Raw genomic sequence first — 13,458 nt, 5'->3', positions numbered from 1 at the left:
AGAGAGAGAGAGAGGGGAAGCTTAAATGCTACTGTGATCTTATCATCTATGAAAGTATGATCAGCGAGTTTCAAGCTGACAAAGCAATAAATATGTAGAGACATAAATGCTTTGTACAAAATTTTTAATCTGGGATGAGTAAATGTGTGTAGTGTAGGACAATTACATGGCATTGAGAAGTTAAATCACCATTGAAATAATGAAAGAGAGTTTATTAATGGCGGGTTTCTATTATTTGCACAGATGTGGAAATAGATGAGAAAAAGAAAATGGAAGCAACAGAAAGAAAGACAGTGAAGATGAAAGCGAGAGCATTAAATGCCTGTCGATTCTTCATGAGAACCAGAAGGATAGAGGTCATATTTATGATGGAAGAACTAATGGCTATGACATGTCAGCAAAACATATCCCTCAATACAACCGCATCAACAAAATATAAATCTTCATACATTATCGATACCCAACAAAATAATTTAAATATATAGGTTTAGGTTTCTACGAATGGAGCTTGTAAATAATAATAATTTAAATAAATGAGTCTACTAGTGTAGTATTGTTAGCTATTATTTAAATTATTTATTATTAGTTAATTTTGTTGTGTGAATTGGAATGATGATGGTGGTGGGATTTTTTTTTGAAAAGGTCCATGATCATGAATATATTTCAAAACCCAATTATTGGAAAAGGAACTGGAGGCCAATAAAGGGATTTGGGTCACCCAAATGGTGGAAAAAAGTCTCGAAAGAAATACAAGAAATCAACAAAGGAAATATAACATAACTCTATAAAGCTATCTAGGAGCCACTCTGATTTCATGATCAAGAGAGTTGTGATTTCTTAGGAATTGTAACCAATGAAGCTTCTCTGTCTGAATAATCTTCATCACTACAGAAGGGGACTCCTCCACCTATACACATAATCCCTGATTCTGAAAAGCATACTTTGCTAATGCATGAGCCCCTGAATTGGCAACATGCATGGGGTATATGATGGATCGACCAGCTCGGTAAATATTGTAGCATTCTTCGTATCTCTAAGATGATTGGGCGCCAAGCTAAATATCCCATCTCTCCTCCATTAAGTGCTGTTACAACCAAAGAAGAATCCCCTTTCCCCTTCCAATATAATATTAGAGAAGCCCAAATCTCCAGCTAGTTTAACTGCATGCAAAGCTGCCATTGCTTCGGCCACTGTTGGTTCCATGAGTGTTTGACGGACTAGTGAACTACTTGCCAACACATCCCCACATGCATCACGAAAAACAACACCCAGGCCAGTTTGGGAAGATTGAGAAACTCTCTTAACTTGAAACACACTCATTTAATACATTGATTAAATGTGTGGTCTGTCAAACGCTCATTTACATCAAAATCAATACTGGGTCTAACCTCTATTACACAAAAAGTAAAACCAGCAAATTTACACTATTATACCAATACATTTTGTTATCCCCAACAAAATTTGACCATTGTGGTTGCTCAAACATTGGGGAAAATGATACTTTTGGTTCCTCACAGATGGGCTATGTAATAACTCAATCCCTCACGTTTCAAACGTAACAATTAGATCACTGGTCTTTGTGAGTCATAACTCGGGCAGTTTTGGGGCAAATCCGGTCAATCAATTTGTTTGTCCATCAAAAAAAGTCAAACATTACCGTTTTTATCACTGATTTTGCACACGAGGCATTTAGGTGTAAACAAAATAGTTATTGACAAATTCTCAGTGTATCAAACTAGTCTCATATAGATTCATATTAGTAGAAGGAAACAATACTGAGGGTATATGTGCATAATGTAATGCCTACCAGTGGATCTATTTTATGGCCTAGGGTGACTGGTGATGTGGTTCTCCCATCAAAAACAAATGTTGTGATTGGGAGAGAAAAAAAAAGAGAAGACTAGAGCATGATGAGCCAAAAACTAAGAGTAAGCTCCAGTTAGGTCAAATATGGCATTGAGAAGATCAGCAACTACTGATACCTTGAGAGCTGCAACCTCAGGTTCAAGATACACATCCATGCTTAATGGAACCCAAGAATCAACCAATCGTGCGTTGAGGGATGTTTGAAGATACTTGACACTATATTTTGATGATTTTGAGTATGTTGAACTACTAAATTGTTTTTATGTCTTCCTGCCTTTGGACTCTTTTGTTGGATGAATGTTCCTGAAGACTTATTAATATGTGTATGGAATTCTACTGATATGAATCTATATGGGACTAGTTTGATACATTGAGAATTTATCAGTGACTATTTTGTTACACCTAAATGCCATGTGTGCGAAATCAATTATAAAAAGATTATGTTTGACTTTTTTTTATAAGTCAACAAATTGATTGACCGGACTTGCCCCAAAATTAATCGAGCTACGACTCACAAAAACCAATGATCTAATTGTTACATTTAGAACGTAAGGGACTGAGTTGTTACACAACCCATCTTTAAGAGACCAAAAATATCATTTCCCCCAAACATTGCGACACATGATCCCTTACAATTGGTGTATAGACCGTTGGGCAGATCGGTTGATGATCTGTTTCGTTTTTGTCGAAGCAATAAATGATTGTCCGAGTGTCGACTTGCGAAAAGATAGATAGTCAAAAAAAATAATGTCGGAGAGAGTAATGACAGGTCCATCCAGAGCCTCATAAATGTGGTCAAAAGAAAACAGGTCCATTTTAGTAGAGAACAGTGAACGTCTATCCTTTCACCAGTTTTACATTCAAAACGACGAACAAATGGCATTAGCAAAATTAGAGAAACATATCTTCCACGTGAGAACCACAAGTAATTCAAATAATATTCATGTGTATAATATCTTACAAAAATCTCAAGTTCAAACCTCTTTCATCCCCTCCCATATGCATATAAGACCATCCACAACAGACACTCTTAATAAAAACTTCAAATGTTCAGTTTTTACACACTTTTCACAAATTTACAGTTTCTCAAAATGTACATCTACCCATCGGACACTCTAAACCATACTCTAAATCATTTAAATATTACTTTATACAATTATTTTTATTAATTTAAAGTATACATTTTAAACTATTATAACATAAAAATTCTACCATATTTTTTAATTAATCAACTAACATTAATATTTCCTTTAAACTAAATTTTATTTTTTCACATTTTTATATCATTAATTAATTAATTAATGTATTCTAGAAATACAATGATAAAAATAAAACTAATTATGGTAGTTCCATTTTTACAAATAGATTAATTTTAGATAGTTTCTGTGTATACAAAAGAGTCTATGCCAGACAAAAAAAGAAAATTCTATACTGCAAAGTTAACGTTGACTAGACGGGACAAAATTGAATGAAACGAAGAAAAAACAAAAAGATATATTAAAATAATCATCCAGTTTTTGCTAGAGTTCACCCCTGGATTTACAGGTTCACTGTAGCAAAACGTAAAGTCTTGGATACAGTTGCTGATGTAGGCCCAAAATTCAACCAAAACTCATGAAAAACTCTACATTTACAGTGGAGTTTAGGTTTCCAATCACTGCTGTGGATGGCCTAAGAACCACAAATAACTCAAATAATATTCATGTGTATAATAACTCCTAAAAATCTCGAGTTCAAACCTCCTCCATCCCCTCACCGTATTCAAAAAAATAACAATCCACACCAATTCACCTCTTTTTTTTTTTTATTTGAATTGATCAATAATAATGTGCATTAAACACAAACTGACAACACATTTCTTCATGCTGAATTATTTACGAATTACGACATCTTTGCTGTCGGTGACTACGTACGAATTGCCCTGAAGTTCAAAGTCCATACACATTAACTCAACTTACAGTCTCACCTACAACAACTTATTAAATGCTTCCAATACCTAACCATCAGAGCACACTTTACAATGATTGATACTCTCATTTCTTTGACTAGGAAACAGCAGAAACGACACAGAGATGAATAAAAGAAGGAAATGGTCGTTCAATCAATAAAAAAAAAAAGCATTAGAGAACCAAGATATATAGCGGTGTTCGTTTACTCCCCTTTAGAAAAAGGAAGGAGAATCCATCAAGTCACATAGAAACCATACTAATAGAAGTTTAAAGTCAGTCTCATTGTTATGAGCTCACACTAATGCTTGCAAAAACCATGCAAATAAAACACTTCTTCCGGCCCTGTACAAAGCAATATTATTGTCTTGAAGGAAAGCATACCGACATTTAATCAACTCTAAAATTAAACAGGAAGAAAAGAAATTACAGCACTCAAAAGTTCAGTGCTTTTATTTCTAAAGCAAAGAGAGGAAAGTCTATCGCATGATCCTACAGTCAGAGAGAGAGAGAGAGAGAGAGAGAGGGAGAGAGGATACTCTGCATGAAGTACAACCACCTTCAATCAACTTGCTATCACAAACCACAGTAATGCCAAACCAACTGCCAAGGAAATCAAACCATCCCCGAACAGTGACCAGCACCTATCCGGGATTTATAAACCGTTCTAACTTGCCTAATATCCTGTTAATATTTCGGGGCGTAAAATGGATAAACCAATAAAAGCATTCCTGGGTAAAATGCATACAGCACCAACAAGATGGTCCTCTAACTACTAATTCTTAGTCTTGCTGCCTGGATGTGGAGCTAGAATACTTGCCAATGGACAACTTCATCAACCCTATGAAACATGCAAAAGATACACAATCAACTGGCGCACAATAATAAAGAAGCAATTAAAAGTTGACAACTTCCAAGTCAGATCATCATATCAGCCAACATTAGCATCAAACAAGCTTTAAGAATACTCTTCAAATTAACTCTATGCACTAACATACAGCTTAACTTCATCTTAAACCCTTAAGAACTGTCATATGAAATCATTGCTTCAAATATACTAATAGCATCCTAATCAATAACTCCATAAAAAACAGTAAAAAACACCAGGATTATCATTCCCTCAAACTCTTATGTACATGGCTCTCCCTATAGAGGCAGCGTCAGATAAGCAAAAAAAGTAAGCAGCCTTGCACCCACAAGGCGAAGAGGCTTTTTTCAAAGATACCTCCAAGATGCAGTGAAGCAACCTTAGCACTAGATCAAGATTCCCCATTCATACATACCAATCACAATGATCATTCACATCCTCGCAACTAACATGTGAGTTGATATTTTTGTATCGTTTCTTCATGCCAAAATGTGAATATAGACTTTCCATTCTCTTCCCAAAACATAAGAACTATCATGTAATCACCCCAACATATAATGAACCAAGCAAGCAAAAGAACAGAAAATAATAGATTATGGGCAGGAGCATTACTGCATTCTGGAAGAGAGAACAAAATCAATTTATATACATCCTAATTAACCACAAATCACCTTTCCCATGCATTAAACACTAAAAATAAGAATCTGTATCGCATAAGCAGGATGTCCATTGGAGCTCACCATTGGTATTCAACATAGTTGATCAAATGGAAAACACTCACCAAAATTAACGGCAATAAATTGCCTGATTAATATGTGGAGGAATTTGTTTAATTTCGGTACCAAGCTCTTGCTCGATCCTGTGCCTGTTTGAACGGGGAAGTGCAAAATTCAATTGGCATTCAAATTTTAGAAGCAAAAGAAAGACAAAAGTAAGAAAATACGTACAAGTTAAAGCGGTCCTCATAGGTGATCAAATTCACAGCCAACCCAAGGTGTCCAAACCTTCCAGATCGACCAACCTGCATATGATAATGATAATATTCATAAGGAGAACAGAAAAGCTGACACAATCTGCAAATAAAATGGAAAACCAAAGACAGCATGAAGAGACCCTATGCAGGTATGTTTCCGAGTTCTTTGGAAAATCAAAATTAATCACGACATTCACCGCTTGGATGTCTATCCCCCTGGTAAACAGATCTGCAGTGGAAATTAGCAAGAGCATTAGAATGATATCCAACATATTGGCGATTATTTGACCTAGTTCAAGCTGCAATATGAAACCTCAAAAATTTGCTAGATAATTGAAAAGAGATAATCTAAGTATATCATAAGCTTCATGAGAAACCAACAATTAGGAATTGAAAGGCTCAAATACTTCAAATGCCTCCACATGAAAGAAAAGAAAAAAGGATATATTTTAGGCTTTCTGAAAAGTTAGATAGGCTGCCGTAGGGAATGGGCTCGCATATTTACCAAATCCAATTAAAATAAAAAAAAAAAACAGCACAAAAAGCATACCAGTACAAACTAGGTTTCTGCAAGCACCATTGCGGAAGTCATGAAATACTCTGTTACGATGGTCTTGGAGCATCTTTGCATGAATATAGAAACAAGAGTAGCCAAGTTCTGTAATCTTCTTAGCCAACAATTCTACCCGATTTACTGAGTTACAGAAAATAATTGATTGATTTATTTGCAGCTGCAGGAAAAAATCATTAGAAAGTTAAATCTTTGAAGAACTCTAAAAGAAAAGGGTATGCATCAGCTAAATTACAAGACCACACCTTTGAAAAAAGAGTGTTTAGGCAGTGCACTTTCTGTCTTTCTTCCACAAAAGCATAGAACTGGGTGATACCCTTGAGAGTAAGCTCATCCATAAGATTAATAACATAAGGCTTCTGAAGATATCTATCTTTGAAGTCCTTGACAGTAACAGGAAATGTGGCCGAAAACATTAAAATTTGACGACTAGCAGAAAGAAATCGAATCAGCTGCTCTATTGATGGTTGAAACTCTGGAGACAAAAGCTTATCAGCCTGAAGAAACAAATGCAAGTAAAAAGAATCAGATTCATGTTGCTCATACTTCTTCATTTTCCTGAAGAAACATATGAAAGTGATACTGATTTTACATGGAAAGGAGATATTAATAAATCTATTAACACTACAATTTTCTTTTTATCTTCAAGAGAAAGATGTTTAAAAGAATAATCACCTGGAAATCATTCACTGTAAAAGAACATTTAGCCCCACAAAGAATATAATAAGCATCAAAAATGTTAGTAAATCTCAAGCACATAGTAAAAAAAAACACAAAATCAGTACTTCCCTTCACAATGCAGTTTATAGCAAAATATAACTATCCGAGACAATTGGAACATCAAAAATATAGCAGCAGAAGAAACCCAGTTAAGATTATTGTAGTTTGAAAGTACTAGATTCTAGATTGCAGATGAACAAGTCAATTTTTCCTACATGATACACTTGAACAAAACAAAATAAGATCATCATAAAACCTCTATTGCCTCAATGTACATTAGTTAGTAGTTTGTAACTCAGAAAAGAAATCAACAAAACACTGAAGTAGCAAAATTTACCTCATCCATAACAAGCATTGAACAATCTTTCAAAATACAAATGCCCTTTTTTGCGAGATCTAGTATTCTTCCAGGAGTCCCAACAAGTAAATGTACTGGTTGATATAAACGCATAATATCATCCTTCAGACTGGTACCACCAGTGGTAACCATAACTTGAATTTTCAAATGCTTTGCAAGCTCCTTACAAACTTGTGATGTCTGAAGAGCCAGCTCTCGTGTGGGAACCAGAATGACAACTGCATAAAATGTGCACATTCAAGTAATAACAAAATAGCATAGCAACATTACATCCTATGCACAACTTGTAAATTGTAATCAGTGGTGCAAATTATAGGTAAACAAAGTAAAATAATGGAGAAGTTCAATTTGCAACCAAAAAATTCAAAAGATTAAATCAGTGAGAACACACTATATTGGTCAGAGATTGGAATTGAATCCCTTGCATTAATCTTCTAAAAGAACTTGAAAACACTTTGATCAAAAGTAGTAGTCACACAATGCGACCAATGCAATGAACCATAGACAAAACATTTTCATTAAAGTCAACAGAAGTCATGCGAGGTGAGTTGAGGATCAAACCTTGAATAACATTGTTTTCTTGGTCAATTTTTTCCAAGGCAGGAATACAAAATGCAGCTGTTTTCCCTGTACCATTTTTGGCTCTTGCAAGTATATCACTACCAGTAAGAGCAATTGGAATACTTTCTTCTTGAATTGGGGAAGGCCTTTCAAAACCCTTCTCATATATTCCCATAAGCAGCTCACGCTTCAAAAAATAGTCCTCGAATTCATTTCCTTTGGTGGCTGTCACATCCTGAAAGAGAATTATGTCAGATTCCAATAAAAATTACAATGGAAAATTTGCCAAAGCTATCAAAATACTCAATCCAAGCAAAGAAAAGTAACACTCAATACGATTTGTCGTAAACCTCTCAGAATATATACAAAGAAAAAAATTATCTGTCTGAAAAAAGGGCTTCAAACTGCTCCAACCAAACATCAACAGTCTCACACCTTAGAATGGCATTAAATTATGATGGTTGCTACAAATCATCAATGATTCTTATTTCATGTCAGAAAAATTCAAGGTCCAAAAAGAAGGAATTGCTAGAAAAAAATATTTCAAGTGCCTAGCCTTCCTTTGTCCAAAGAGCCAATTGAATAATAAGGTAAAGTTGGAGTATAATTATAAAACATACAGTTCATGTCAAAATTAAAGCTCAACAGCAGTTCAACTGGGGGTACTGTATATATAAAATATAAAAACAAACTGTTCGATTTTTTTAAAAAAAAAAGCAGAATGCAATTAACCTCATTGCATAACAATTTCTGTTGAAAATAAATAAAAGAAGCTATCTACAGTCTCGTCAAAAATTAAAACCAGAGGTTTTCTATGAATCTAATGTTAGCAACTAAATAAATTTTTCAAAAAGGGTATGCAAAAAATAACATCTATCATGAGATATAGAAGAAAATATCAACTTACAATGAAAATATCAACTACAGATCCCAGATATGAACGCATCCAGCAGATGCTCGAGACACTCAAAAAGCATAATAACTAGTGACTACTATCTTGCCCAAATGACAAAGAGGAACTATATGCTCTCAATGAACATGACAACTACCATTCTCCTGACAAGATAAATAAATACTCACTTGAAATGCATAAATACCAGATTTAGTACAAAGAAGAAACCCAAGGAAGAAATTTGTATGCATATATAATAATGAAAGTTTCCGATTTGATTTCATCCACTAGATGCACAATTGGAGAATAGCACTATTAGACTGTTGGACAAGCAAGTGCAATCAATTCTAACTATACAAATGGACAAATTTTCATCAAAGGAAAAACATCTTTCGAAAATGCCCACTAAAGAAACCTTCTTTTTTAAAAAAACTTTTTAAAGAGAAATGAAATTGTATGGTTAACTCAAGCACAAAACCGATGTGCAGTTCCTTATCCTCAAATGCCCCAAAATAAAACACAGGATAAAAAGTCCCAAAACTATAAGAGAAAATTGAGAGGTGAATTCTCAAAGTTTTAATATCCTCAAGACACTACCACTAAAAAATAGAGTTAGAAGACATCATCCTGATTCATATTGTCAAACTAGTTCCAAAATAGAAACATGGGAAAACACGGCAAAAATAGAACCTTAAGGGCTCGAAGACTCCATAGAGTGCAAATTACCAAATGTTCTAAGGTGGAGCCGTCATTCAAAATATATAAATTAAACTCAACACAAATCAATCATAGTTCAAAGCAACATTGTTACAGTAGAAGAGCACAACTCCACCCAAGACTCTCCAATAAATACAACGCAAGAAAAGAAGGAAAGTAGAAGAATTCAAAGTAAAAAACCAATGTGAAGAAGTTGCAACGCCTGAAAGAAACCGTAAATAACAGGCCAGTATGTGGCGTCTCAACAACACTGACGTTGGACAAGATTTAGTAGTTTCACTTACTAATTAATTAGTAATTAGTTTGATTATTTTCTTTCTTATTAGAAGTGTATTTCTTATAGAATTATTAGGAGTTTTAGTAGTCAATAAGAATTCTAGTCAAATTAGTATTTTTAATTTTATTAGGGTTTCCTAGATTTTATTTAAATAGGGTTGTCACCCGTCAGGCTAAGTAATCTTTGAAATAAAATAAATATGCGTTTTGTTGAGTTCTCTCAATTTCCTTCCAGGCTTAGTTGTATTTAAATAGCCAAACGATCCTTACTTCTGCACTGTGTCACACAACCTTGTCCAGCATGCAAGAATATCATTCAAAGGCATACCTCTGTTTTGAAACGTGTATCAGCTGCTGGTATCTTCAGTCCTGCCTTCCAATCTTGTGAGCTAAAGAGAGAGCACCAGAGAAAATACAGTTTTAACTTTCATATTCATGTACTATAATTGGAACATATTCATAAAAGAAAAGGGAAATAAAGCTATGTTCATAAAGTAAATAAGCAACACGTAAGCAGCAACAAACCAACATCGTTATTGAAAATCTTCAAAATCTAGATTCTTCAATTTAACATCATTCTATACTTTTATAGCCATGATCGTTGCCAAGATCACCGAAGTCAACATAACACAACTTCAACTAGAGGTAAATCAAAATACCCTAGCATCAAGGAAGACAACCGGAAATCATACAAGATATTCAGAAGGTGGCAAGAAAAAAGTACATTCTCAAAATTTCACTCCCTAGGAATAAACAGCATAGTATACAAAGAAGACTATTGCTTCCAAATGGTGAACACCATGGAGAGTGTACTTGGAGCATGTCTTTATCACAAAAAAATAAGACACAAAATTTTCAGCTACTTCCCAAGTCTATTGTTTGGATGATATGGAGGGAGAGGAATTGTAGGAGTTACAACTCAGTAGAGTCTGGTTTTGAAAGTTTCATAGACAGCTGGTTTAGTTGCCTTAAACTTTGGTTTACTTCCCTTTGTAACAGTGTTCTTGACACTATAACTCTAGCCACTGTGTAATCTCTGGTCTGCACCTGCTGGTGTCTTAATAAAATTCTTCGATTTAAAAAAAGATGACCACCATTTCCTTTTTTCTCTCTAGAGAAGAACTACACATCTTACCAAATGCCAGATCAAAATCAGAATACACACCAACAAGCTCTCATGTAAAACCCAATTCCAGCTTCTGCATTCTATCTTGCCAATGCATATCTTAATACTAGACATAAATACTGCAATACTAACTACCAATGCTTCCAATCTCATAACAATTTTTAACTTCAAACACTACCTTGCTCCCAGTAGATTATAAATACGCTCCAAAATGTTAGTACATACATATATAAAAGCAGAATCATACATTATTGACGCATACACTCACCTCGGGTCAACTGCCTCGGACTGCACTGTCTTTTCGACCTCATCCACCACGGAATGTGCAACAGGTAACTGGCCCCTCCTCAGCCACTGTTGTTGCTGTTGTTGTTGCAGCTGCTGTTGATTATGATGGTGCTGCTGTTGATTATGATGGTGTTGCTGTTGATTATGATGGTGCTGTTGTTGCTGCTGAAATTGCTGGTGATTATGCACGTAATTCCTCTGCAAGTACTGTTGTTGCTGCTGCGGCGTCCTCGACTGGAAGTTAGGGTTCGTATTCCCTTCTCCACCACGCCCAACGCCGATCCCGGGCGGATACCTCCCTCTATTGTTGTTATTCATCACCTCCGATTTAAACCCCAGGAAAAAAAAAACCTAACCAATCGCTACCGAACTACGATTTACACCAAGAACCAAAAAGAACTACACACAAAAGATACAATGGAAAATCTAGGTCACAAAGAAGGGTTTGAGCCTTAAATAATAGAGACAATCGAGGGTGATCGAGAGGGATTTTTCGTTTTCAAAGATCGAAAGAGCTGCTTTGCGCAAGCTAGGGTTTCCTATGACGTTGAAGAGGGGCAAACAATGGCGGATCTGGAAGGAAAAATGGAAAATTTTGTGAATTAGAGAGAAATCAAGCGATTTTGGTCTTGTGAGGAGTCTTTTCCTCTTCTTACTTTTCTCAAGAGCGTTAAAGAAAGGAAGGCCAGTGAGCTTTGTTTATTGTGTTTCGGGGCTGTACATCAACTTGTTTGAGACGGAGAAGTGAGAGCATGGGGGTCCGCTGGAAAAGCTATTTTTCAACCCCAACCCGTACGCAAATGCTTTTCTTTTTTCTTTTTTTTAATAATTACTCAAATGCTATTCTAATTTCTAAATTTGATTGAAGGCATTTTTTCCTCCCAAAGTGTGGAGATCCCTTATAAATTTCCCAAATCATTTAAATATTAATTTATTCAATTTTCTCTATCATATTCCTCTCTCTTCTATCCTCATACTTCTCAAAATATTAATTTAAAGTTGATGATAGTTAAATTATAAAATATTAGATGTGATGTTTAAATGAAATGTGGTTGGAGTATTGTGAATATTAATTACATAAAGGACAATGTTGGAGATCTCCAAAATATAATCTCAAAAGACTTTCAAATTTACGTAGCATTAAAATAACCATCGATTGAAAACAAACATGTAGGGTTCACTTCACATCTAATCCTCTATATTAAATGAGAGTCTTTTAGGTCATTTTTTGAGAATTTCAAACATTATATTTCCATAAAATAGGTTTTTTTTAAAAAAAAATAGGGCAGAAAATGCCCCCATTTTGGGGAATAGAGTTGAAGTTGCTTTGGGTGAGCTAACCATCCTCGCCTAGGGCGCACATGATTTTTAGAACTTTACTTTCTGTCCCTTTATTTATTCAAATTTCGTTGAACCTCCTATTGTTAAAACATGACATTTCAAAGATATCCGGGTTTTTTAACATAATTCTGCATTAATCAAAACTTAGTTTCTACACTATTCTACCTTAATCAAAGCTTATCTATTCAAATTTTTTATTTATTTTTTTATGAAAAGGATAAATTACTCCCTTATGTCATTCACGTAATTTCACTATTTCATATAGGGACCACCTTTTTTTTTTTTGAACAAACACACACAACAATAACCCTAGCTAACCAAACACCGCCCTTAAGGGCTAAAAGATGTTTGGTTAACCAGACTTGTATACTACACACACATTTGAAACAACCGATGTAGGAGATCATGTTAGATCTCAATCGCATCAAGAGGTTTAAGTAACAATAACAGACTCACGTACACCGGACCAAACTCAAATAATTTAGTTTTTTTGAACAAACACACACACAACAATAACCCTAGCTAACCAAACACCTAAGTGGCTTAGGAATTACAAGATCAACTACTCTCAAAACATATTTTTTTAAAACGACATCGTTGGCTATCTTCTTCCCTTCAGCTTCCTTAAGAAGTCGTTGATGACCTTGTCCCTTTCATTCACTCACCAATCTCTTATCCCGAACCACGATATTCTGTATCCATCAAGGGAACTCTCCCATCCACGCTTCTGGTGCTTGAAGATGTAGTAAGGCCCCTTTTGCCAACACATGCGCTGCTTCATTTGCCCATCGAGACACATGGATTACGATTTGCTTATAGAAAATAAAACTAGAAAAAGCTCCCTTATTATATATACTTCATTTGTGTAATATACTCAACTAGGACACAACATAATTGAAGACGATATTTTAAATAGTATAATTATGAAATTGAAGGAGAGCTAAACATATACACC

The 13,458-nt window shown here is 34.9% G+C and overlaps 1 protein-coding gene across 1 annotated transcript; it reads right to left on the bottom strand.

Moving 5' to 3' along the window:
• Window positions 1-4,154: 4,154 nt before the first annotated feature.
• LOC120004098 (DEAD-box ATP-dependent RNA helicase 8-like) lies at window positions 4,155-11,909 on the bottom strand. Its single transcript, XM_038853340.1, has 10 exons — window positions 11,143-11,909; window positions 10,077-10,137; window positions 7,864-8,098; window positions 7,282-7,520; window positions 6,470-6,721; window positions 6,204-6,384; window positions 5,794-5,882; window positions 5,628-5,701; window positions 5,421-5,545; window positions 4,155-4,653 (listed from the first exon to the last, which is right to left on the bottom strand). Exons 1-9 carry the CDS (start codon window positions 11,478-11,480, stop codon window positions 5,467-5,469), a joined length of 1,548 nt encoding a protein of 515 aa, XP_038709268.1. The 5' UTR covers window positions 11,481-11,909; the 3' UTR covers window positions 4,155-4,653; window positions 5,421-5,466.
• Window positions 11,910-13,458: the final 1,549 nt, after the last annotated feature.

Source organism: Tripterygium wilfordii, chromosome 8, assembly GCF_013401445.1.
Source record: "Tripterygium wilfordii isolate XIE 37 chromosome 8, ASM1340144v1, whole genome shotgun sequence".
Lineage (NCBI taxonomy): Eukaryota > Viridiplantae > Streptophyta > Magnoliopsida > Celastrales > Celastraceae > Tripterygium > Tripterygium wilfordii.
This window is presented reverse-complemented; position numbering and strand designations above follow the sequence as displayed.